This window comes from Littorina saxatilis, linkage group LG3 (assembly GCF_037325665.1).
Source record: "Littorina saxatilis isolate snail1 linkage group LG3, US_GU_Lsax_2.0, whole genome shotgun sequence".
Taxonomy (NCBI): Eukaryota; Metazoa; Mollusca; class Gastropoda; order Littorinimorpha; family Littorinidae; genus Littorina; species Littorina saxatilis.
This window is the reverse complement of record NC_090247.1, coordinates 27,610,161-27,637,428: the sequence shown is the minus strand read 5'-3', so window position 1 is coordinate 27,637,428 and position 27,268 is coordinate 27,610,161. Positions and strand designations below refer to the sequence as shown.

The following is a 27,268-nucleotide window of genomic DNA, read 5'->3' as shown; positions in this document are numbered from 1 at the left end:
GAGCCATAGGTTATGCACTTAAAAATGTCCAGTTATTATTATTATTTTAACAATTTTAATTGTCTTCTTCTGCGTTCGTGGGCTGAAACTCCCACGTACACGCGTGTTTTTGCACGAGTGGAATTTTACGTGTATGACCGTTTTTACCCCGCCATTTAGGCAGCCATACGCCGCTTTCGGAGGAAGCATGCTGGGTATTTTCGTGTTTCTACAACCCACCGAACTCTGACATGGATTACAGGATCTTTTCCGTGCGCACTTGGTCTTGTGCTTGCGTGTACACACGAAGGGGGTTAAGTCACTAGCAGGTCTGCACATAAGTTGACCTGGGAGATCGGAAAAATCTCCACTCTTAACCCACCAGGCGGCAGCGACCGGGATTCGAACTCACGACCTCCCGATTAGGAGGCCGACGTCTTACCACCACGCCACTGCGCCCGTCATTTTAATTGTCATTTAGTTATGTGCTCAAACTCTGCAGTTCGCGCTTTCGAAATCGTTATTATTTAAGGTTCCTGATGCTTTGTGTTGAGTGTAATCATGGCTGTTTCATCACTAATTATTCTGTTGGCAGTTTTAATAAACAGTTCAAAACGTGCAATAGATTTTGTGTATGAGTTGTGACAGAAAAAATGATAGATGCTTTCATCAGTGTTGTTCCCAAGTCAGAAATAAAAGGTCACTGTTTGCAAAATTTAAACATATCAATAGGAATGCCTTGTTGTAATGTTAACAGGCAGATGTAAGCAAAGTACATCACAGAAGAAAAACATATAACAGGATGTACATATACACACATTAACACATACAATGCAAACTGCGATAAGTCAACGAATGTGTATTTGTTCAACAGCTCATTTATTTGTCAAAAACAAGAATAAAATTATACACATACACCTTCAGCAATGATGTTTTAATGTGCGCACTTGTTCTTAAATCGCTTCCCTACACTTACCATATTGTTCGAGTCCAAAACCTACTATACTTTGTTCAGTAAGGGAGATTTGACAAAAGGGATGTTGTACAGAGTTGCGAGTGGGACCTCTCTGTAGAGGGTAACAAAAACGGGAAAAAAAGACAACTTACAAGTATGTACAAGAATAAAGTTCTTGCAAAGAATACACTTGCAAAAGGTCTATTGTTTTCAGGTAATGGCAGAAATGCACTCAATGCTGGATTGATCTGGGGCCCTACTACACTCTAAATGAACATGATGGGAATTGCACACACTCACTTATTTGAAACAGTTTGAGAACGGCATTCAAATGTTCTGTTTTGAGAGTTAGCTGCTGTGATCATCTTTTGTGTGCTGAATGAACTGAAAAAGTAAGCTGTTATGGGCTCTCAGTGTGTTCTGCATGATCTGTCAATGTTCTAAATGCAGAACGCTTTCAATAGTCTTGCCGACGTTCTTTCCAGAACAGCACAGTGAAAGTCTGCTAAGATCACAATAAATGCTCTATAGTTTACAGTACACTAATTGAGGTCTTTTTAAATCTCTGCCATGAAACAATTTGAGAACACAAAAAAGTAATTTGACCACTTGCAAGTGTACGGTTCAGATTACCAATGATCTGTTTGAAAGAAAAAATATCGTGTGCAGAATTATGGCACACATATTTTGGTAGTCTTACATTTCACCTAATCATTAACAACATAGAGATCCATATTTAGTATGTTTAAGTTATCTTTCATGTTGAAATCATTGTAAATGTTAGGGCAGAAATGATGTCATAAACACACAAGCTACACCAAGATACCTCAAATTGAAGAAGATTAATGAAGCACAGAAACAACAAATTTTAGTTAAAATTTCAATCAAATGTACACTATCAAGAAAACAATCGTAATTGAGTAGAATCAGAACCAGTGGCCTTTTGGAGAGAGTTACTAAGCCCTCTTCCAAGCATAACATTTTTGGCAAAATAAAGTCAAGACAGAAGAAAATAAATGGCATGCATTTACAATGCAACAGGATTTAATTTACCCCAGAGAAGTGAAACAAATACAGATTAAAACAGAGAACAGTTCTTTGAAATTATTTTGATGTACATGATTGCATAGATTAACTGTGTTGTTTGCAATGTTGATCAATGCCACACACAAATTGACCACTTACAGAATTCATGTACATACATATCACAAACTGGGAAGGAGCGTGATTGACAGTTTGAACTGTGCATGGTATTACAAATTACAATGCTATATTTACTCTGTCATTAGAACTCAGTATTAGAAGCAAAACATAAAACAAATGTCATCGATTTCAAGACACGACTGACAACTTTTAAAGCAAAATGATATAAAATGATTTGAAATTTTCAATGAGAAATAAATGATGACATTATTGTAACCTATTAAAAAAGCTTAATTGTTTTCTATTTATCCTCCAGAATTAGCTTCCCATCAATTGAACATGAATAACAACAACAGGCACTTGTATTGTGGAGAGGAAGTCTTATTATAATACCTTACAACCACTCATCTCAAAAGGTTATGAGTGCAGTCACTGGAGGGTAGTCACATGCTTTGTGCGCCCTTCAATTACTGCATGCACTCAAAATATTACATTTCGTTTTCACCAGTATCGCTATAACATTAACAGCGATCGTTCAGCGATTACTAACTCACAGTACAAAAGAGGGTTTGAATGGGAGATAATGGGCAATGCAGAACTCTTGAATAGATTAGTGACGATCCAAGTGATCAGGCTTGTGTCAGACTGCTTTGATTAGTCTGAGATAGAACACCTGATTGCATTTTCTGCTCAGCTCTGTTCCGGTCATTGCAGAGGTATCTGGCGTCCAAATATTTAGAGTGTACGAGGCACACTTTTGTCGGTCAACATAAAATGTTTAGTGCGTGAACTTTTTACTCTATGAAATAAGCCAAACACGCATACATTTGTAGTGGATTTGACCAAATTTGTTCATAGTACCGGACCTTGCATAATAACACAAACCAGGCCTCGGTCGAGTCTCAAGCGAAATTCTCCTTTATCCGATACTGACAACGATTTTCAAAACACATACTTGATATTCTTTAGTTTAGCTGCCGAGATTGAACCAGTACACATCTGTCATGGGTGATTTTACATACACACATACTCTTTAGTTTAGCTGCCGAGATTGAACCAGTACCACCCAATGATTGCTTTCTGCTTCTTGCCATTCACACAGTGTCAGTCTGGCTGGTTCACCATCCATTCTTGCGTTAAAAAGGGTAAATCCAAAAACAAAGAAACTGCCAGCGTTTTACCACGAAGGGCCATATCAGGGCGGTGCTGCTTTGACATATAACATGCGCCACACGCAAGACAGAAGTCGCAGAACAGGCTTCATGTCTCACCCAGTCACATTATTCTGATTATTCTGACACCGGACCAACCAGTCGTAGCACTAACCCCATAATGCCAGACGACAGGCGGAGCAGCCACTAGATTGCCAATTTTAAAGTCTTAGGTATGACCCGGCCGGGGTTCGAACCCACGACCTCCCGATCACGGGGCGGACGCCTTACCACTAGGCCAACCGTACCGGTCAGAGCTCAGTGACAAGAAGAAAAAAGAGTTGGTGAAATCAAAGGTGTTCAATGAGCAAAAACATACAGAAGGAAGGCTGTTCTCTTAAAACGTTTTATGTTAATGTAAATCCAATAACAAACGTTCCAACAACCTACCTTTCTTGTTTTTTGATTTTAAAAAGGGTAAGCCTGCCCACAATCAAGTTGCGCATTAGAACAAGCAGGCAGCTTCATGGCTGCAGCAACCCTTACTTCATTAGAATGTTTTCTTTGTAAGTGTCTGATGAGCACACTTTGAAATTGGCCACAATATAGGCAAGGTCGTTTCGGTTTCTTGGAAGAAATGTTTGGCAGTCCGTCTGAGGCAGGTGGCAGTCCATTTGAGGCAGGTGGCAGCTCATCTGAGGCAGGTGGCAGTCCGTTTGAGGCAGGTGGCAGTACATCGTGTTTGTCTGGTATTTCTGAAAAAAAACAAAATATGCAAAAAATCCTATTACAAAGTTTTCAAAGATCAAAGCAGCTCTACCCAAGAAAAAAATGAAAACTGAACAACGCTTCTTGAAGAATAACCATGTGATCATATTAGGCATAACCAAAACCAATATCAACGATTATGAAAAGTGATCGCTTCCTGGAAATAAAAGCCCAGGTTCAGATCTTTATGTTCACAACAAAAAGGAGCATGGTAAAAATTTCAAAATGGGGGAATGTTGCAGCAGCTTAACTGAACATTTAGTAACTTTTGCCTGGTCTTTGCAAGACTGGTGAATAACGTGTTTCACAAATATACAATTTCCCTGGAAACCATGGACTCCCAGCATTTTCCTTAGAAACAAATGAAGCTGCATAAGGCAGAGATGCGTGTGTGTGTGTGTGTGTGTGTATGTGTGTGTGTATGTGTGTGTGTGTGTGTGTGTGTTTGTGTGTGTGTGTGTGTGCATGCATGTGTCAGACATGAGGTGAGGAAGCTTTTGAGACCATGTTGCCAGTTTTGGTGAATGCTATTTTTAATTGCTGTCCAGTGTTGTTTTCAAAATTGATGTTTTTTACATTTAGTCAAATTTTGACTTAATGTTTTAACAAAGATGGGAAAATGTAGAGCATGTACAATTCTGTCCACACGAAACTGTTTTCTTGATAGTACACTAGTTGATTGCAACTGCATATGCAAATGTCCTGAACTATAGTCTATAGACAAGTCTTGCTTCTGGCTCAGGAAAGCTGAATTTTAGGTAAATTGGCAAATCATGAAAGGTTGCAGTCATAGAGTCACTACTTCTCAGTTTCTTTCACGGACTTTTACCTTGGCATGTTTTCTTCCTTTTTGCAGGTGGTGACAGCATTGAGTAGTAGTACATGTAGCTTGAAAAAGGTGTGCCATCAGAATCAGAATCACTCTCCGGATCGTAACTGTAGTCTTCATCCTAAAACAAAATATTCACAGTTAAGTTATAGTGATGTCTCTGGCAAGGCGGAACATGCCATCATGTGAAACTCTTTTTTTTTTTTTTTATCTAAACATCACAAATGAAAGCTCAAAACGTATTTGTCAGTAGATCTGGAAATCTGGTCATAGGTCCTTTTGAGTAAAACTAAAAGTACTTGGAGGAAGGAGAAAAAATTATCACATTCACACTATTTGACTTGTAATGCGTGTGTGTTAAAGCCCCAGTCCGTCCCAAATGGTTTACAGAACGATTCAAATCTTTTCATGAAAAAGCAGTTCTAACCTTATCGAACACACTTGCAATAGCATTTAGTGAATAGCATTAAATGACACAGTTTTTTTGTTTAGCTCGAGTAAACCACACACCTGTTTTCGTGGTTAATCTAACCCCTGAGCCATCGTGAACCCATGTGATCTACTTTCCCTTTTTTTCTCACAATTTAGTAGTCAGTCCTTGATTTCAATGCGACTCGCTGTATCTGCCATGGCTCGTTATCTAAAACGCAACAAATGGCTGCGAGTCACACGAAGTGAATGGTGTCGGCTGACCGTTCAAAGAAACTGGCGACATGCTGAACATTCGTCTGCTACGAGAAACACGTTTTGCAGGACACGCTTCAGGGCTAGTTTTTAAACTTTAAAATCTTCGAGTTTTACTGATTTTGTCTTAATGAAAAAAGAATTATTTAAGAATATTTGTGTAACAAGCTGTCAATTTATTAGTATAAGTTAGGTCTAGCGCCAAAACGAGCCATCCCATTGTCTGATCAGACAATCCGGCTGGCTACGCAAAAATAAATTCGTTCATAAGTGCTCGCTCTTTTCGGAGGGCACCTACGATGTTCTCAAGTGGTGAGTGTTGAAATGCAAGGGTGTTTGTACTGTGTGTAAAAGCCTGACAGTGTCTGTGATGGTTTACGGGAAGCTGCGTGTGCCTTTAAATTCAACAGGGGACCTAGGTTGATCAAATGTCGTCCTAAAGCTCTAATCATGCAATACTTTTCTTATTTTCAGTCGCCCTAAGGTTTGGTGCTTCTATTTAAATCTCAAATTGCTTAACTTTGTCATAGAGTGAGACTGCAAGTCGCCCACTCGGCCACTATGGTCCCATTAATAGTCGTGTTCAATGTGCTTTTGACACAGATCATCATAATGGTCCCGACTCTCCTCAATTATGCGCTTATCTTGTGTCTTTTCTGGATTACACAGATACTGAAGTAAAATGCAAAAAATCCTTAAAATGTGACCCTCCACCACGAAATGAGTCACATGTCACCTCGCGCGGTTCTGCACTAGGCTTAATATAAGTCCAGGGAGTGTCTGGTAACAGTTTGTGGGTCACCTTAATCACAGGCTTATAAAGTTAAAAAGTCATCCGGAGAGTCAAATTCAGGAAGTAGGTAACCCGTGAGTTAGTTCAAATCGCGAGGCTTTTCGTACCTGTCATCTCCAGATGAGGCTGGTTTTATCGGTACATCTCCAAATGAGGCTGGTGGTAGCGGTACATCTCCAGATGAGGCTGGTGGTAGCGGTACATCTCCAGATGAGGCTGGTGGTAGCGGTACATCTCCAGATGAGGCTGATGAGAAATAAATCAGGTCATCTTTTTACTGACACAAACTTTGAAAGGAATTCCTGTTCACGAACCGCCTTTTTCTTTGTTGTTGTTTTTACATGATGGAAATTGAGCTTTCCACGCTTTGAACAGATCAATACAACTGATCTCGTTTCGTCACTTCATACGAGACTCGCCACGTCATGTCACAAAAGTAGAAACTCAAGAAGTTTAAGAATTGTAAGGCGGCCTTCTGTCATTTTCAAGGGTACCAATTTGAAGCCAATATTTATTAACCAACATGAACCGTAGCCTACCGTACAGTCTAACAGTGTGAAATGTGAATGAGGGTCGCATCAGCAACTTTAGCCTATTCATTTCACCCTCCGGATGGACGGTCTTATCAGACACTGATTTAGTGATAAACACGTAGTATCGATGCAGGCACACTCATTTTCGCAAACAAGCAGTTGCTTCATAAAATAGGTACTTAACAATTGTGCAGCAAGCTGGTTTTAAAAGTGCATGCATGTTCTGCTGTGCAGTGACTTGAATGAGAAGCATTTAACAAGGGTAAAAGATCAAATACGGTGATGCCACACGCTGAAGAATAACATACCTGGAGTCCTGAGCTGCTGCTGAAGGACAGTAAGGTCGGTGGGAAGCTGGACATTGTTGGGAGACGTAAGACGAGACACAGACTGCGCTGGCAACATCATTGCTTGAGGTGCCAAGGCAACGGGGTGCCAACCAGCCATCGAGAAAACCAGACTTTGCTGACTTGTTGTAACCATGCCTGTCAAACAAGTACAATGTATATCACAATGGGCACAAGTCTGTTTTATGTGGGAAAAAGTATAGCCAGTGTTGTTGCCAGCCTAAGAAGACAATAGGTCATTTGGACCTCCCTAAAAAAAAACCAATAAGTCCAAATGTCCTGGCTTTAAAAAAACAATAGGTCCAAATTACCATGCCGTAGTATTATATTGATGAAATTTCCGCTGTTTGCGCCGTTTTCGATAATTAGGTACACCGGCTGGAACGGGTATTTCCGTAAACGCAGCCTCGAGTGTCAATGACGACAAACACAGAGTCAATGACGACAAACACAGAGTCGGCACCGAGTGCATTTTTCACTCGTAGCAAACATGAGCATTTCGATCGGGGTTTGTTTTCCGACTTTGCAACTCCCATTCCATTCATTGCAGACCTTGTCCGCCTTGTACGAATATGTATCGGTCAGTTGACCACCAAAACGTAAAAACTATCGGTCCATCGACCGGACAAGGCTAGGTCCAATGCGTCAAATCAGAAAGGAATGCGTCAGAGACCGAAGACCAAGGCCTGGCAAGAACACTGTATAGCATGTTAAATTCTTTACACAAGAAACTGTTTCCTTGATAGTACAATAAATGATTGCAACTTGACTAGGAAATGTCCTGAACTATAGACCAAGTTGTGGTTTCTGGCTCAGGAGAGTTGAATCTTAAGTAAATTGGTCATCCATGAGTTAAGTAAATTGGTCATCCATGAGTTGTCGCAGTGAGTGAGTTACTACTTCTCACAGTTTCTTTCATTGACTTTTACCTTGGCAAGTTTTCTTCCTTTGTGCAGGTGGTGACAGCATAGGGTAATCGCAGGAAGAAGGTGTGCTATCAGAATCAAAATCACTCTCCGGACGGTATAAGTCTTCATCCTAAAACAAAATATTCACAGTTAAGTTAATGTGATGTCTCTTGCAAGGCGGAGCATAGAATCATGTGGAACTTTTATTTAAACATCACAATGTAAACCCCAAAGAGTATGCGTAAGTAGATCGGAATATCGAGTCAAAGGTCCTTTTCAGTAAAAGGACTTGGAGAAAGTATGAACACATTCACACCATTTTTGACATTATCATATATATACTGTTCAAAAAAAGAAACGCATAGCTTGTAATATTTGGTTAATTTAGTTATATGGCTACAAGGATATCCACCAAACTGCAGAAAATGTTTATCTGGTCGTCGACCTTTCGTCCATTGCCACAAGTGAGCTCTGCACGTGACGCATGCGTTATCAGTGGCTACAATGTCAAAATTGCTCATTTGGCATGACCACTCGTCATGCTTCAGTGTAATCTCGTGAAACTCGGGGAATATTGAGCTCTCACCATGTCTTCCAAAACCCATAAAAGCGGATTGTTCGCCACAAAGAAATCAGACGACAATTCAGCGACGAAAGATGGCCCGATTGAGCAGAGAAGACCGCCAAATTGCATTGGGTCGTTTACAAGCAGGCCAAAGTCAAAGTGCAATCGCCAGGCACTTCCACGTGTCCCAGGGCACCATCAGTAGACTGTGGGTCAGGTTTCAAGCCACTGGCTCCGTTGCTGACTTGCCACGAGCGGGAAGACCAAGGGCGACAACTGCTGCTCAGGACCGTTTCATACGGCTCCGCCACCTCCGGAATCGTTTCCTGTCGGCCTCATCTTCTGTCCAGGCTCTCCCCGGGCCACACCGATTATCGGACCAGACCGTGCAGTACCGCCTGCATAAAGCTGGTTTGAGAGCTCGCAGACCTCACAGAGGAGCTGTCCTCACCCGCCGCCATCGCCAGAACCGAGTGCAGTGGGGCAACCAGCACCTTCGCTGGACCGTCCGGAATCACTGGAGACACGTGTGGTTCAGCGACGAGTCCTACTTCCTGCTCCAGCGACATGATGGTCGGAGGAGGGTCTACCGGAGAGTAAACGAACGTTACGCGCCCAACTGTGTGGATGAGGCACCCATTCATGGTGGTGGAGGCGTCATGGTGTGGGGGCGATCAATACCGCTGGAAGGAGCACCCTGGTGCACGTCCAAGGGCGCATAACTGCCCAGCGATACGTGGAGGAAATTCTGCGCCCACACGCCCTTCCTCTTCTGGCTGACCAGGATGCCATATTCCAGCAGGACAACGCTCGCCCGCACACAGCACGACTCACCACCCAGTTCCTCACCGACCACCATGTCCAGGTGCTTCCCTGGCCATCCATGTCGCCAGACATGAACCCGATAGAACACCTCTGGGATGAATTGGACAGACGTGTGCGCAGGCAAGAAGAAGCGCCAGCAAATCACCGCGATCTATTGCAGGCACTTCAGGAGGAGTGGGACACCATCCCACAGCAAGATATCCGGCATCTGATCCAGTCCATGCCCAGAAGGTGCCGGGCAGTTGTTGCTGCTCAAGGCAGTCACACCCCCTACTGACTTGACAGCCTCGGCACCCAATCGTATTGATTGACTGATTGATTTGAAGATGCAAATGAACTGTGTGTGCATTCAACTGTGTCCATACCAAAATTCAAACAAATAATCTAAATATTGGATTTTCTGTTATTTTTTTCGAAAAATAAAACAAATTTGGCAAGTAGCAACTATGCGTTTCTTTTTTTGAACAGTATATATAATATGCGTGTGTGTCAAATTCCACAGGGGAGCTAGGTCGAACATATGTCATCCTAAAGCTCCAATTCAGCAATTGTACAATACTTTCAATGTATTTTCTTTCGCCCTAAGGTTTGGTGCTTCCTTTCAAATCTCAAATGTCATTTTAGTGACAACCCAGATCCAATTCACCAAATGTCGCCCTAAAGCTCCCATTATACAATACTTTTGATTAGGGCGACCAAAAATATAACATATATTGTGCTAAATCCTACAGGGGAGCTAGGTCGACCAAATGTCGTCCTAAAGCTCCAATTGTACAATACTTTCAACTTATATTCTGTCGCCCTAAGGTTTGGTGATTCTTTTCAAATCTCAAATTTCATTTTTACTGACAACCCAGATCACATTGCCTATCAAGCAGACATACAAGCTAATGTCGACACATGCTTCCAGACAAATTTGCAATAACAATAGAACCTTTTCCCATAATACCATGGCAGCTTAGTACACCTGCCTTTCCTTGAGTCTCCACAATCATCATTCTGATTATTCTGAGACTATGATGCATGCTGGGTGTGTTTCTGCGGGTTGCATTGACCCGAGTTGGACATTGGCGTCAGGATCAAGTCCAAGCATGATTTTGAGGGCATATGTACTCAGAATACTGAATAGACCTCAGTTTAAAATCTCATCCCAAAGAGTAGTGAGACACCGCCCTCCATGTGGGGTCAAGTTAACAGCAGTGTACAACTCAGACAGTCACTTATCCAAGTACTGCCTAGGCTCGGCATTGCTTAACTTTGTCATTGAGTGAGACTGCAAGCCGCCCACTCGGCCACTATGGTCCAATAAATATTCGTGTTAAAATAAATGTGATGCTTTTGACACAGATCATCATAATGGTCCTGACTTGCCTCATTTATGTGCTTATCTTGTGTGTTTTTCTGGATTACACAGGTACCGTAGTTAATGTCCAACTATCCTAAAAATTAACAGTTTCTTGGTGGTGAATGCAAGTACGTGTAAGAATGTTGTGCCTTTTACATACTTTCTTTTTATTCTAAATTCAACCAATATACATGTGTATGTGTTAAAGCTTACAGGGGAGTTAAGTCGACCAAATGTCGCCCTAAAGATCCCATTATACACTACTTTCCACTTAGGATGACCATAGTATTTGTGCTTCCATTGGACTGACAATAATTACCCCCGGGGGGGGGGGGGGGGGGGGGGGTGTGGCGGGGCCCAATTCCCATTTCCTGTGAAAAGTTAAAAAAGTCATCCGGAGAGTCAAATTCAGGAAGTAGGTAACCCGTGAGTTAGTTCAAATCGCAAGGCTTTTCGTACCTGTTCATCTCCAGAAGAGGCTGGTTTTATCGGTACATCTCCAGATGAGGCTGGTGGTAGCGGTACATCTCCAGATGAGGCTGGTGGTAGCGGTACATCTCCAGATGAGGCTGATGAAAAAAAATCAGGTCATCTTTTTACTGACACATACTTTGAAAGGAATTCCTGTTCCCGAACCGCCTTTTTCTTTGGCCCAGCTGAGGATCCACCTCTTTGTTGTTGTTTTTGCCTGATGGAAATTGAGCTTTCCACGCTTTGAACAGATCAATACAACTGATCTCGTTTCTTCACTTCATACAAAACTCGGTCACGTCATGTCACAAAAGTAGAAACTCAAGAAGTTTAAGAATTGTAAGGCGGCCTTCTGTCATTTTCAAGGGTACCAATTTGAAGCCAATATTTATCAACCAACATGAACCGTAGCCTACCGTACAGTCTGACAGTGTGAAATATGAATGGGGGTCGCATCAGCAACTTTAGCCTATTCATTTCACCCTCCGGAAGGACGGTCTAATCAGTCACTGATTTAGTGATAAACACGTAGTATTGATGCAGGCACACTCATTTTCGCAAACAAGCAGTTGCTTCATAAAATAGGTACTTAACAATTGTGCAGCGAGCTGGTTTTAAAAGTTCATGCATGTTCTGCTGTGCAGTGACTTGAATGAGAAGCATTTAACAAGGGTAAAAGATCAAATACGGTGATGCCACACGCTGAAGAATAACATACCTGTAGTCCTGAGCTGCTGCTGAAGGACAGTAAGGTCGGTGGGAAGCTGGACATTGTTGGGAGACGTAAGACGAGACACAGACTGCGCTGGCAACATCATTGCTTGAGGTGCCAAGGCAACGGGGTGCCAACCAGCCATCGAGAAAACCAGACTTTGCTGACTTGTTGTAACCATGCCTGTCAAACAAGTACAATGTACATATCACAATGGGCACAAGTCTTTTTTATGTGGGAAAAAGTATAGCCAGTGTTGTTGCCAGCCTAAGAAAACAATAGGTCATTTGGACCTCCCTAAAAAAAACCAATAAGTCCAAATGTCCTGACTTTAAAAAAACAATAGGTCCAAATTACCATGCCGTAATATTATATTGATGAAATTTCCGCTGTTTGCGCCGTTTTCGATAATTAGGTACACCGGCTGGAACGGGTATTTCCGTAAACGCAGCCTCGAGTGTCAAAGACGACAAACACAGAGTCAATGACGACAAACACAGAGTCGGCACCGAGTGCATTTTTCACTCGTAGCAAACATGAGCATTTCGATCGGGGTTTGTTTTCCGACTTTGCAACTCCCATTCCATTCATTGCAGACCTTGTCTGCCTTGTACGAATATGTATCGGTCAGTTGACCACCAAAACGTAAAAACTATCGGTCCATCGACCGGACAAGGCTAGGTCCAATGCGTCAAATCAGAAAGGAATGCGTCACAGACAAAAGACCGAGGCCTGGCAACAACACCGTATAGCATGTTAAATTCTTTACACAAGAAACTGTTTCCTTGATAGTACAATAATTGATTGCAACTCGACTAGGAAATGTCCTGAACTATAGACCAAGTTGTGGTTTCTGGCTCAGGAAAGCTGAATTTTAAGTAAATTGGTCAACCATGAATTGTCGCAGTCAGTGAGTTACTACTTCTCACAGTTTCTTTCATTGACTTTTACCTTGGCAAGTTTTCTTCCTTTGTGCAGGTGGTGACAGCATAGGGTAATCGCAGGAAGAAGGTGTGCTATCAGAATCAAAATCACTCTCCTGACAGTAGTCTTCATCCTAAAACAAAATATTCACAGTTAAGTTAATGTGATGTCTCTTGCAAGGCGGAGCATAGAATCATGTGGAACTTTTATTTAAACTAAAACATCACAATTTAAACCCCAAAAGGTATTTGTAAGTAGATCGGAATATCGGGTCAATTTTTGAAAAAGGACTTGGAGAAAGTATGATCACATTCACACCATTTTTAACATATATATATACATGCGTGTGTGTTAAATCCCACAGGGGAGCTAGGTCGATCGACCAAATGTCATCCTAAAGCTCCTATTGTACAATACTTTCAACGTATTTTCTTTCGCCCTAAGGTTTGGTACTTCCTTTCAAATCTCAAAAAAGTGTTGTTGTCTGATGTTGATGTCGTGTACCAAAAAGAAATAAAAACGTGTATAAAAAAAAAAAAAACGGAAAAAATAAAATTCTCAAAAAAGTAATATGTCATTTTTTTTTAGTAACAACCCAGATCCAATTCGCCAAATGTCGCCCTAACGCTCCCATTATACAATACTTTTGATTAGGGCGACCAAAATTATAACATATATATATATATATGCATGTGTGTTAAAGGCACAGTAAGCCTCCCGTAAACCATCACAGAGCTCCCCGAGCGTCTAAATACAGTACAAGCATACTTCCATTTGAACGCTCACCGAACGGGAACATCCTGGCTGCTTTCTGTCGAGCGTGAGACATTTTCAAAGAATTTATTTTCGTAGACTTGTTCCGTTAACAACAACGGCGCCTCGTTTTTGCGCTAGACCTAACTTTTAAAATCTAAATAATAAATTGACAGCTTGTTACACAAACATTCTTTAATCATAAAAGAATTCGTTTTTCATCAAGACAAGATCAGAACAATTCGAAGTTGTGAAAGTTTAAAAAAAAGAAAAGCCCGGAAGCAGGGTCACGCAAGGGTCGTAGCAGACGACGGCCGGTTTATCAGTGCAAATCGCCGTTCCTCTCAACAGTCAAAAGCCATCGCGAGAGTTCTTGTGAACCACAGCCGTTGTTTCGTGCATAAAAAAAACGTGCTATTGTAGATAAGCTCACGTCGAGTCGCATTCAAATGACTAACTATGACGACTGCATTGTGAACTGGATCACACGGGTTCACGATGGCTCAGGGGTAAGATAAACCACGCAAAAATAAATTCTTTGAAAATTGTTCGCTCTTTACGGAGGGCACCTAGGATGTTCTCAATTGGTGAGTGTTTAAAGGAAATGGTGTTTGTACTGTGTGTAAAAGCCTGACCGCATCTGTGATGGTTTACGGGAGGCTTACTCTGCCTTTAAATCCCACAGGGGAGCTAGGTCGACCAAATGTCATCCTAAAGCTCCTATTGTACAATACTTTCACATATTTTTTTCGCCCTAAGGTTTGGTGCTTCCTTTCAAATCTAAAAAAAAGTGTTGCTGTCTGATGTTGATGTCGTGTACCAAGAAGAAACAAGAAGAGCAAACGCTCGATCGAGTCACTTTCGCAGTTCTGAATATTATATGAGGCATCAGATGGACAGGAAGAAATTGCTATTCACAACACAATGAGTCACGTTCACATAAAATTTGAGCCCGGTCACTTTTATAGTTTCCGAGAAAAGCCCAACGTTAAGTTGTGTGTTGCCGAACAGAAAAGGCTAGTTATCTCCCTTGTTTTTCTGATAACGTTCGTAAAAGGCTACAGATGTAAATACTTTGATGTAAAGAATAATCCTACAAAGTTTCAATCACATCCGATGAACTTTGTCAAAGATATAAAATGTCTAATTTTTCCTTTGACGCTGACCTGTGACCTTGAAAAAGGTCAAAGGTCAACGAAACCATCGTTAAAGTGTAGAGGTCATTGGAGGTCACGACTAAACAAAATATGAGCCCGATCGCTTTGATAGTTTCCGAGAAAAGTCCAACGTTAAGGTGGTGTCTACGGACGGCCGGCCGGACGGCCGGCCGGACAGACTAACACTGACCGATTACATAGAGTCACTTTTTCTCAAGTGACTCAATAAAAACGTGTATAAAAAAAAAATCTCAAAAAAGTAAAATGTCATTTTAGTAACAACCCAGATCCAATTCGCCAAATGTCGCCCTAAAGCTCCCATTATACAATACTTTTGATTAGGGCAACCAAAATTATAACATATATATATATATTGTGTTAAATCCTATAGGGGAGTTAGGTCAACCAAATGTCGTCCTAAAGGTAAAGCTCCAATTGTACAATACTTTCAACTTATATTTTGTCGCCCTAAGGTTTGGTGATTCTTTTAAAATCTCAAATTTCATTTTACTGACAACCCAGATCCCATTCTCTATCAAGCAGACATACAAGCTTATGTCGACACATGCTTCCAGACAAATTTGCAATAACAATAGAATCATTTCCCATAATACTATGGCAGCTTAGCACACCTGCCTTTCGTTGAGTCTCCACAATCATCATTTTGATTATTCTGAGACTATGATGCATGCTGGGTGTGTTTCTGCAGGTTGCATTGACCCGAGTTGGACATTGGCGTCAGGATCAAGTCCAAGCTTGATTTTGAGTGCATATATGTACTCAGAATACTGAATAGACCTCCCTTTAAAATCTCATCCCAAAGAGTAGTGAGACACCGCCCTCCATGAGGGGTCAAGTTAACAGCAGTGTACAACTCAGACAGTCACTTATCCAAGTACTTGGCTAGGCTCGGCATTGCTTAACTTTGTCATTGAGTGAGACTGCAAGCAGCCCACTCGGCCACTATGGTCCAATAAATATTCGTGTTAAAATAAATGTGATGCTTTTGACACAGATCATCATAATGGTCCTGACTTGCCTCAATTATGTGCTTATCTTGTGGGTTTTTTCTGGATTACACAGGTACTGTAGTTAATGTCCAACTATCCTAAAAATTAACAGTTTCTTGGTAGTGAATGCGAGTACGTGTAAGAATGTTGTGACTTTTACATACTTTCTTTTTATTCTAAATTCAACCAATCTATATATGTACGTGTGTGTGTGTTAAAGCCAAATGTTGCCCTAAAGCTCCCATTATACAAAACATTCCACTTAGGCATAGGGCGACCGACAAGTATGGGTTATATGAAGTCTTATATCGCGCGCGTATCTCCAGACTCGGACTCAAGGCGCCGTGTGAGATGGATTTTTTTTACACAATACATCACGCATTCACATCGACCAGCAGATCGCAGCCATTTCGGCGCATATCCTACTGTTCACGGCCTATTATTCAAAGTCACACGGGTATTTTGGTGGACATTTTTTTAATCTATGGCTATACAATTTTGCCAGGAAAGACCCTTTTGTCAATCGTGGGATCTTTAACGTGCACACCCCAATGTAGTGTACACGAAGGGACCTCGGTTTTTCGTCTCATCCGAAAGACTAGCACTTGAACCCACCACCTAGGTTAGGAAAGGGGGGAGAAAATTGCTAACGCCCCGACACAGGGTCGAACTCACTTCCGAGCGCAAGTGCGTTACCACTCGGCCACCCATTGGTGCCTTTTCTCCAATTTCATTAGACTGACAACATCGACCTAGAGGTGGCTAAATCCCATTTCCTGGAAAGTTTAAAAAATAAAAGCGGTCAATTTTCGTCCTGATATGGCTCTGCGTAGTCGGCTGGACGTTAAGCAACAAATAAACAAACAAAAACGGTCAATTTCATAATGGAGGTAACCCGTGAGTAAGTTCAAAATCACAATGCTTTTCGTACCTGTTCATCTCCAAATGAGGCTGGTGGTATCGGTACATTTCCAGATGAGGCTTTTGGTAGCGGTACATCTCCAGATGAGGCTGGTGGTATCAGTACATCTCCAGATAAGGCTGGTGGTATCGGTACATTTCCAGATGAGGCTGGTGGTATCGGTACATTTCCAGATAAGACTGGTGATAGCGGTACATCTCCAGATGAGGCTGATGATAGCGGTACATCTCCAGATGAGGCTGGTGATAGCGGTACATCTCCAGATGAGGCTGGTGGTATCGGTACATTTCCAGATAAGGCTGGTGATAGCGGTACATCTCCAGATGAGGTTGGTGGTATCAGTACATCTCCAGATAAGGCTGGTGATAGCGGTACATCTCCAGATGAGGCTGGTGATACTGGTACATGTCCAGATAAGACTGGTGAAACTGGTACATATCCAGATAAGGCTGGTGATACTGGTAAATCTCCAGATGAGGCTGGTGATGGCGGTACATCTCCAGATGAGGCTGGTGATACTGGTACATCTCCAGATAAGGCTTGTGATACTAGTACATCTCCAGACGAGGCTGGCAATACTTGTACATCTCCAAATGAGGCTGGCAATACTGGTACATCTCCAGATGAGGCCTGAGGTACCAGTACATCTCCAGATGAGGCTGATAAAAAACAAATCATATCTTTTAACTGACAGAAGCATGTGTTGCATATATATATATATTGTAATACAGACCTTGGGACCTCAATTTTGCCATGGAGTTTAACAAAAAAAAAGCTACGTGCATTTTCAGAAAAATGAGAGTACTCCACATAACTTTTAATCATTCATTTCAAACATGCTGCACACACCGTCATTGATAAAAAAAAAAGATGGAAATCTTTGTTGATTTTTTCTTTAAGAGAAGACCTAATGTCATTAGACATCTGTTTCATCATTGCTGTAGCCTTCTTGCAGGAACACTTAGACTTCTGCGCGATGTTTAAGACAGGAAACACACTTTTGACAGCTTGTAAAATCACATCTGCTGTGCTCAATGACAAATTCATTTTCACTATCAGCTCGGATAACATCGCTTTGGCATGTACTGCACCCTGTTCCTCGGGTAGATCTTTTGCAAAAGACAAAGTCTGTGATGCTCCTCATGCTGGCAGCGGCTTTTCTTGGTGTTGTCAATTTCAGGATCCCTATGAGTCTAGCTTTGACATGCAGTGTCTATCGATGTCAAACTTGGAAAACATACGTTGAAAGGAATTCCTGTTCCCGAACAGCCTTTTTCTTTGCTCCTGCTGAGGATCCACCTCTTTGTTGTTGTTTTTGCATGATAAAAATTGAGCTTTCCACGCTTTGAGCTGATCAACGCAACTGATCTCGTTTAGTCACTTCATACGAGATTCAAAATGGCCATAGTAACAGGTTGTTTTTTTACACTAACTGAGTGAACCGAAAGTAGAAACTCAAGAAGTCTAGGAATTATTTCTCTTTTTTTCCACAGACCGTATCAATCGTAATTTAGAAAATCAAGAGTACAAAATATGGCAAAATCTTACGGGTTCCCTTTTCTGTACTATAAATAGCAATAAAATGATCACAAGATCAAGAAGGGGCATTTACAGGCTTCATGGCCTATCTAATACTAATGTACATTTGAAACTTAGTCAGGTATAGATTACATTCAAAAAGCAGAGGGGTGGACTTTTTCTTGGGTTCCTACCATTGTAAGTTTTTGTTAAAACTTTAAACAATTAAAGTAAAGGTTAATGTATTGGCAAAACAAAGACGAGAACCGAAAAATGCCACACTATGAAAATAAGTATGATAAAATGAAGTCGCAGTAACACTAAGCTTTCAGTTTTATGGGAAAAGTATATATTTCACGACGTTACAAAAACATATTGAACGGAATTGCCACCACCAAGGAATATGATAGCCATGCCTTCAACCCTATTCAACGAAGAGGAAATCTGTATCTGTCAAGTCAATGCTGGTGTCTTGATTACCGCTTTACTGCTTTAAAGAAATGTGCCAACCTTGTGTTTTTTCTTCTGTGACTCGACGGCCTCCAGCTCCTCTTGCAGTACCACAACTCGTTTGGACAGCTGCTAGTTGCGGAATGACAGACTGTCGACCTCCTGCTGGTACTTTCTGTTCCATTGTTCCTTCTCTTTCAGGTGCTCCTATACAACAGGCACAAGAACCAATTGTATTTATGGTCAGTTGACAAAGCCATCTACTTTCAGTACATTTGACACTTTTCAACAATTTAGTCTTATGGTATGAATATTCTTCAAATGGCAAACAATTTTCTAGTTATTCTTATAATTATCATATGTTAAAAGGCTTTTCTGGTTAATGTTAATTGTAATTCAATCAAGTTTGCGTTTTAATGAAACAGATCCTGTGATTGGTCAGAATGCCCCAACTCATTAAAAATTACCGGTCATTAAATAGAGCTTAAACAATGACCACGAGTTGATTAGTGGAAAATAAACCACGAGTGGGTATTTGCAGCCTCTTGGTAATTCACGAGTGTGCGGAGCAGGTTGTTAATGAATTTTTTAGCTAGTGGCTATCGACAATTAGTCACCGGTAATTTGTAATGAGTTGGGACATTCTGACCAATCACAGGATCTGTTTCATTAAAACGCAAACTTGATTGTATTACAATTGTCGATAACCACTCGCTAAAAAATCCATTAACAACCTGCTGGCGAGGCGTATTGATACAGCCTCAACTAGTCTCGGTTAGCTTTGAGGGTCATTTTACAAGTAGGAAATATGAAGGCCAACGAAATACCGAGACCATAAGGTATGCGAAGTGATGACGTTGAGTACGTGACGTAAGTTAATGCATGAATTCTTCCGGACTACGTCAGTCAATTCCAAAGATCGCTTTTGTGATGAAAAGAATTTGTTTTAGAGTTTGCTGTCCAGAAACCCGTCAAAAAAGAAGGGAAAATGTGTGTGAAAGAAAACAAAACAGGAGCAGAGTGATACGATAGGAATACAGAGACATTTCTTGGGACTTGACCCTTGCAGGTAGGTGGACTGAAAGTAGTGTGTGAACAGAACAGAACCAATTCTGTCTGTTTACAACCGCATGAAAGCAGGAAAGAGATTGTCGTCAGATTCAATTACAATAACATTAACATGCTTCCATTTGAAACTTCTCGGTCTTCATCGTGGATTGACGCCCTCCCAAAGTCTAATTGAAGCCCTCCGTCGCTTCGCTCCGTCGGGCTTCAATTAGCTTTTGTCGGGCGTCAATCCCCGATGAAGACTTCGAAGTTTCAAATGGAAGCATGTTAATCACTTAATGTGTAACTGAACAGGTGGGGGCCTCATCAGATCAAAAAGCTGTGTCTGGCAAGAACCGTAGTGAAGGCATTACATCCGCATCAAAGCGACGAAGGAAAGTGTCCATTCTAGCTCTGCCCTCTAAAGTCAAACAGCAGTAAGTCCACTCATAATAAAGCCAAAATGAAGTATTGCCAGTCATAATTATGATAATATGACTGGCAATACTTCATTTTGGCTTTGATTTTTGTTTGTATGTTTGCTTAACGCCCAGCCGACCACGAAGGGCCATATCAGGGCGGTGCTGCTTTGACATATAACGTGCGCCACACACAAGACAGAAGTTGCAGCACAGGCTTCATGTCTCACCCAGTCACATTATTCTGACACCGGACCAACCAGGCCTAGCACTAACCCCATAATGCCAGACGCCAGGCGGAGCAGCCACTAGATTGCCAATTTTAAAGTCTTAGGTATGACCCGGCCGAGGTTCGAACCCACGACCTCCCGATCACGGGGCGGACGCCTTACCACTAGGCCAACCGTGCCGGTTTTTGGCTTTGAAGGGCAGGCTAAAGGTAGTCACTTTGATTAACTGGAAATAATTCATGCTTTTCTTACCTGAATTATTGCGAATTATTGCGTAAAGCCATGAGGACCACTCATCCTCCTACCTCTGGTGTAATGAGGGTAGTAGTCCATTTTTGCCGCAAGTACCTGGATAAAAAAAAGCATACACAATAAAATATTTTGTGTTGCCTCAACGTGCATGTCCACCCCCCCCCCCTCCCCCATGTGACCATCTTATCAAGTTGCAGATATTGCTAGTGGTCAGTGTGTTCCCAACACAAATGTGACAAAGGGGTGCTGGTTTTTGTTTTATTAGGTTGAACTTGAAGAATTTTGTAGTAATGAATGTTTTTTGTTCACATCAATTTTGACTCGGTTTAAAGACTTTCATCTGGAATGTTCATAGATCAACCCATAAAAGTTTATCAAATTCCCTTACCAATAAATACACTTTAATTTTCCATGACCAGTGGCTGAACTTCTGTAACACTGACATTCAATTACAATAACATTAACATGCTTCCATTTGAAACTTCTCGGTCTTCATCGTGGATTGACGCCCTCCCAAAGTCTATAGTAATTGAAGCCCTCCGTCGCTTCGCTCTGTCGGGCTTCAATTAGCTTTTGTCGGGCGTCAGTCCCCGATGAAGACTTCGAAGTTTCAAATGGAAGCATGTTAATCACTTAATGTGTAACTGAACAGGTGGGGGCCTCATCAGATCAAAAAGCTGTGTCTGGCAAGAACCGTAGTGAAGGCATTACATCCGCATCAAAGCGACGAAGGAAAGTGTCCATTCTAGCTCTGCCCTCCAAAGTCAAACAGCAGTAAGTCCACTCATAATAAAGCCAAAATGAAGTATTGCCAGTCATAATTATGATAATATGACTGGCAATACTTCATTTTGGCTTTGATTTTTGTTTGTTTGTTTGCTTAACGCCCAGCCGACCACGAAGGGCCATATCAAGGCGGTGCTGCTTTGACATATAACGTGCGCCACACACAAGACAGAAGTCGCAGCACAGGCTTCATGTCTCACCCTGTCACATTATTCTGACACCGGACCAACCAGGCTTAGCACTAACCCCATAATGCCAGACGCCAGGCGGAGCAGCCACTAGATTGCCAATTTTAAAGTCTTAGGTATGACCCGGCCGGGGTTCGAACCCACGACCTCCCGATCACGGGGCGGACGCCTTACCACTAGGCCAACCGTGCCGGTTTTTGGCTTTGAAGGGCAGGCTAAAGGTAGTCACTTTGATTAACTGGAAATAATTCATGCAAGTTTTTGTCTTAGCTTTTCTTACCTGAATTATTGCGTAAAGCCATGAGGACCACTCATCCTCCTACCTCTGGTGTAATGAGGGTAGTAGTCCATTTTTGCCGCAAGTATCTGGATAAAAAAAAGCATACACAAAAAAATATTTTGTGTTGCCTCAACGTGCATGTCCACCCCCCCCACCCCCCCCCCCCCATGTGACCATCTTATCAAGTTGCAGATATTGCTAGTGGTCAGTGTGTTCCCAACACAAATGTGACAAAGGGGTGCTGGTTTTTGTTTTATTAGGTTGAACTTGAAGAATTTTGTAGTAATGAATGTTTTTGTTCACATCAATTTTGACTCGGTTTAAAGACTTTCATCTGGAATGTTCATAGATCAACCCATAAAAGTTTATCAAATTCCCTTACCAATAAATACACTTTAATTTTCCATGACCAGTGGCTGAACTTCTGTAACACTGACATTCAATTACAATAACATTAACATGCTTCCATTTGAAACTTCTCGGTCTTCATCGTGGATTGACGCTCTCCCAAAGTCTAAAGTAATTGAAGCCCTCCGTCGCTTCGCTCCGTCGGGCTTCAATTAGCTTTTGTCGGGCGTCAATCCCCGATGAAGACTTCGAAGTTTCAAATGGAAGCATGTTAATCACTTAATGTGTAACTGAACAGGTGGGGGCCTCATCAGATCAAAAAGCTGTGTCTGGCAAGAACCGTAGTGAAGGCATTACATCCGCATCAAAGCGACGAAGGAAAGTGTCCATTCTAGCTCTGCCCTCTAAAGTCAAACAGCAGTAAGTCCACTCATAATAAAGCCAAAATGAAGTATTGCCAGTCATAATTATGATAATATGACTGGCAATACTTCATTTTGGCTTTGATTTTTGTTTGTATGTTTGCTTAACGCCCAGCCGACCACGAAGGGCCATATCAGGGCGGTGCTGCTTTGACATATAACGTGCGCCACACACAAGACAGAAGTTGCAGCACAGGCTTCATGTCTCACCCAGTCACATTATTCTGACACCGGACCAACCAGGCCTAGCACTAACCCCATAATGCCAGACGCCAGGCGGAGCAGCCACTAGATTGCCAATTTTAAAGTCTTAGGTATGACCCGGCCGAGGTTCGAACCCACGACCTCCCGATCACGGGGCGGACGCCTTACCACTAGGCCAACCGTGCCGGTTTTTGGCTTTGAAGGGCAGGCTAAAGGTAGTCACTTTGATTAACTGGAAATAATTCATGCAAGTTTTTGTCTTAGCTTTTCTTACCTGAATTATTGCGTAAAGCCATGAGGACCACTCATCCTCCTACCTCTGGTGTAATGAGGGTAGTAGTCCATTTTTGCCGCAAGTACCTGGATAAAAAAAAGCATACACAATAAAATATTTTGTGTTGCCTCAACGTGCATGTCCACCCCCCCCCTCCCCCATGTGACCATCTTATCAAGTTGCAGATATTGCTAGTGGTCAGTGTGTTCCCAACACAAATGTGACAAAGGGGTGCTGGTTTTTGTTTTATTAGGTTGAACTTGAAGAATTTTGTAGTAATGAATGTTTTTTGTTCACATCAATTTTGACTCGGTTTAAAGACTTTCATCTGGAATGTTCATAGATCAACCCATAAAAGTTTATCAAATTCCCTTACCAATAAATACACTTTAATTTTCCATGACCAGTGGCTGAACTTCTGTAACACTGACATTCAATTACAATAACATTAACATGCTTCCATTTGAAACTTCTCGGTCTTCATCGTGGATTGACGCCCTCCCAAAGTCTATAGTAATTGAAGCCCTCCGTCGCTTCGCTCTGTCGGGCTTCAATTAGCTTTTGTCGGGCGTCAGTCCCCGATGAAGACTTCGAAGTTTCAAATGGAAGCATGTTAATCACTTAATGTGTAACTGAACAGGTGGGGGCCTCATCAGATCAAAAAGCTGTGTCTGGCAAGAACCGTAGTGAAGGCATTACATCCGCATCAAAGCGACGAAGGAAAGTGTCCATTCTAGCTCTGCCCTCCAAAGTCAAACAGCAGTAAGTCCACTCATAATAAAGCCAAAATGAAGTATTGCCAGTCATAATTATGATAATATGACTGGCAATACTTCATTTTGGCTTTGATTTTTGTTTGTTTGTTTGCTTAACGCCCAGCCGACCACGAAGGGCCATATCAAGGCGGTGCTGCTTTGACATATAACGTGCGCCACACACAAGACAGAAGTCGCAGCACAGGCTTCATGTCTCACCCTGTCACATTATTCTGACACCGGACCAACCAGGCTTAGCACTAACCCCATAATGCCAGACGCCAGGCGGAGCAGCCACTAGATTGCCAATTTTAAAGTCTTAGGTATGACCCGGCCGGGGTTCGAACCCACGACCTCCCGATCACGGGGCGGACGCCTTACCACTAGGCCAACCGTGCCGGTTTTTTGGCTTTGAAGAGCAGGCTAAAGGTAGTCACTTTGATTAACTGGAAATAATTCATGCAAGTTTTTGTCTTAGCTTTTCTTACCTGAATTATTGCGTAAAGCCATGAGGACCACTCATCCTCCTACCTCTGGTGTAATGAGGGTAGTAGTCCATTTTTGCCGCAAGTATCTGGATAAAAAAAAGCATACACAAAAAAATATTTTGTGTTGCCTCAACGTGCATGTCCACCCCCCCCACCCCCCCCCCCCCATGTGACCATCTTATCAAGTTGCAGATATTGCTAGTGGTCAGTGTGTTCCCAACACAAATGTGACAAAGGGGTGCTGGTTTTTGTTTTATTAGGTTGAACTTGAAGAATTTTGTAGTAATGAATGTTTTTGTTCACATCAATTTTGACTCGGTTTAAAGACTTTCATCTGGAATGTTCATAGATCAACCCATAAAAGTTTATCAAATTCCCTTACCAATAAATACACTTTAATTTTCCATGACCAGTGGCTGAACTTCTGTAACACTGACATTCAATTACAATAACATTAACATGCTTCCATTTGAAACTTCTCGGTCTTCATCGTGGATTGACGCTCTCCCAAAGTCTAAAGTAATTGAAGCCCTCCGTCGCTTCGCTCCGTCGGGCTTCAATTAGCTTTTGTCGGGCGTCAATCCCCGATGAAGACTTCGAAGTTTCAAATGGAAGCATGTTAATCACTTAATGTGTAATTGAACAGGTGGGGGCCTCATCAGATCAAAAAGCTGTGTCTGGCAAGAACCGTAGTGAAGGCATTACATCCGCATCAAAGCGACGAAGGAAAGTGTCCATTCTAGCTCTGCCCTCCAAAGTCAAACAGCAGTAAGTCCACTCATAATAAAGCCAAAATGAAGTATTGCCAGTCATAATTATGATACTATGACTGGCAATACTTCATTTTGGCTCTGAAGGGCAGGCTAAAGGTTAAGGTAGTCACTTTGATTAACTGGAAATAATTCATGCAAGTTTTTGTCTTAGCTTTTCTTACCTGAATTATTGCGTAAAGCCATGAGGACCACACATCCTCCTACCTCTGGTGTAATGAGGGTAGTAGTCCATTTTTGCCGCAAGTATCTGGATAAAAAAAATCATACACAATAACATATTTTGCAGGGTTCCACATCACGTAAAATTGGAGGTATTATACCCTCTGACCCCCCCCAAATCACGTACGAGACGCTCTTTGAAAGGGTGTCGGTAAGTAACAATTATTTTGCCAAGAGGTATAATAACGTACGACTTGAAAGGCAAAAGGGTATGACTTTGATCGTTTTACAAACGGTACGACTGGTTATGCGACGCTCGAGGTTTTTTTGGTTTTTTTTTTCGCGGGAGACTAATTTCGGAAAGCTTCACCGGCGATCTCGACACGTGTTTTACTGTCTCCGGGAAGTCGGCGCTGTCAGCGTGACCAGAGTTACTTCCCCTCCGCTATTTTCGGTTCTGTTGGTTCCGCGAAGACCGCGAGCGTGCAAGTTTGCAGACGATCAGTTTTGTCACTGACTTTGTGTTTGAAAAGGCCACGACCAAGAAAGCCTGTTGCAGTTGATCCAAAACAACGAACTTTGACGTTTGCATTTTTGCGATACCTGATTTTAGCATGCTTGGTGACATTCTCTTGACCATTCCAATCACTTCTGTACCCTGTGAGAGAGGCTTTAGTCAACAGAACCGGGGGAAGTCAAAGCTAAGGAACCGACTCTCAGTGGAGAGACTGGCCTAACAAAATGATGATTAAACACGTAGGCACTGACCTAAAGCGTGACATCACTGGAAGGGCGGCATTGCAAGTGCACGGAGCCATGAGGAAAACTAAGGAAATCTGTTGACAGTGGCTGTGACTTGCAAAACAAAACACCAAGACTTCACCCAAAGACTGAGTTACAGAGTAATAATTATTAGAGCCATACAGTTGCAACGCCCTTTCAATGATGCCACGCTTTAGTGTGTTGAAACTTAGATTGAACTGTTGTTGTGGAGAGACACAGTCACAAGTGTGTTGCAGATGTGAATTTCAAACAGGCACTTGATAGGTGTGTTGTTAATTTGTAACCAACAACTGAACAGGCAAATAATTTCAAACTTATTGATACTCATAATAATATTCTTGTTGTTGTGGAACTGAACTGACTTTTCATAGCATTACCCTGAATTTTGGGGGAAAATCAATCAATCAATCAATATGAAGCTTATATAGCGCGTATTCCGTGGGTACAGTTCTAAGCGCTTGTCGAAGAGTTGTCAACACAGGACTAACAAAGAAACTAACATCTTCAGACGGACACGAACCCTATCACACACTAGCAAACCCTGGTAAACAAACAACTGTTTAACAACAATGTACACATCAATAGCTAGGTCGAACAAAATAATATTAAGCACAAGAAAACACCTCTCACAGAGCACAGCACAAGAATGTCTTTTGGGGCACAGCACATCACGTCGAGCATGAAAGTCGCAGCCAGCTACGGGAAGAACTGAGTCTTCAACCTACTCTTAAAATAACTGTGGCACTGCACTGGTAAACTCATAATTGTCAGTTGGTGGCTGGGTTCTGGGTTATTAATAAAAGTTTACTGTTCAGAATTTCAAGCCAGTTTACTTGTTCGTTTTGTGAAAGCTCTCAGCCTCTGACTAGTGTTTTGATACCGCGGTAATTGCTGTAAATGTTTAAGTGTTATCATAGACCTGTATTAGATAAATGGTGTTATTCACTTATTGTAATGCTACAAGCAAGAATTTACACATATGACATTTCCCAATGGTCATAAATTATTTCCTTTATTCAAAGCACTCTCAAATTGACAATGCAATCTGCACACATTGACATCATGCACATGCAAGAACCTGGTAAAAACAGCAAAGCAATACACAGAGTCGCCGACAA

General features: G+C 41.9%; 1 protein-coding gene across 2 annotated transcripts; it reads right to left on the bottom strand.

Moving 5' to 3' along the window:
• Nucleotides 1-839: 839 nt before the first annotated feature.
• On the bottom strand, nt 840-22,036 carry LOC138962045 (uncharacterized). 2 transcript variants are annotated; one of them, XM_070333737.1, is made up of 11 exons: nt 21,945-22,036; nt 18,803-18,949; nt 16,784-17,433; nt 12,960-13,065; nt 12,015-12,191; nt 11,285-11,394; nt 8,112-8,220; nt 7,144-7,320; nt 6,410-6,548; nt 4,826-4,946; nt 840-3,983 (listed from the first exon to the last, which is right to left on the bottom strand). In XM_070333737.1, exons 1-11 carry the CDS (start codon nt 21,964-21,966, stop codon nt 3,771-3,773), a joined length of 1,971 nt encoding a protein of 656 aa, XP_070189838.1. In that variant the 5' UTR covers nt 21,967-22,036; the 3' UTR covers nt 840-3,770. The 2 variants fall into 2 exon arrangements, with proteins under 2 accessions (XP_070189838.1, XP_070189839.1); XM_070333738.1 differs by lacking the exons at nt 11,285-11,394; nt 12,015-12,191; nt 12,960-13,065 and having other exon boundaries at nt 21,945-22,029.
• Between the last annotated feature and the right edge of the window lie 5,232 nt (nt 22,037-27,268).

Coding starts and splice junctions, on each gene's coding strand:
- LOC138962045 (XM_070333737.1), bottom strand. CDS start 21,966: ATGGCTTTACGCAATAATTCAG. Junction 12,192..12,959: donor AAGGAAGAAAACTTGCCAAG/GTAAAAGTCAAT, acceptor CTTGTTTGACAG/GCATGGTTACAACAAGTCAG. Junction 11,395..12,014: donor GCAGCAGCTCAGGACTACAG/GTATGTTATTCT, acceptor TTTTTTCATCAG/CCTCATCTGGAGATGTACCG.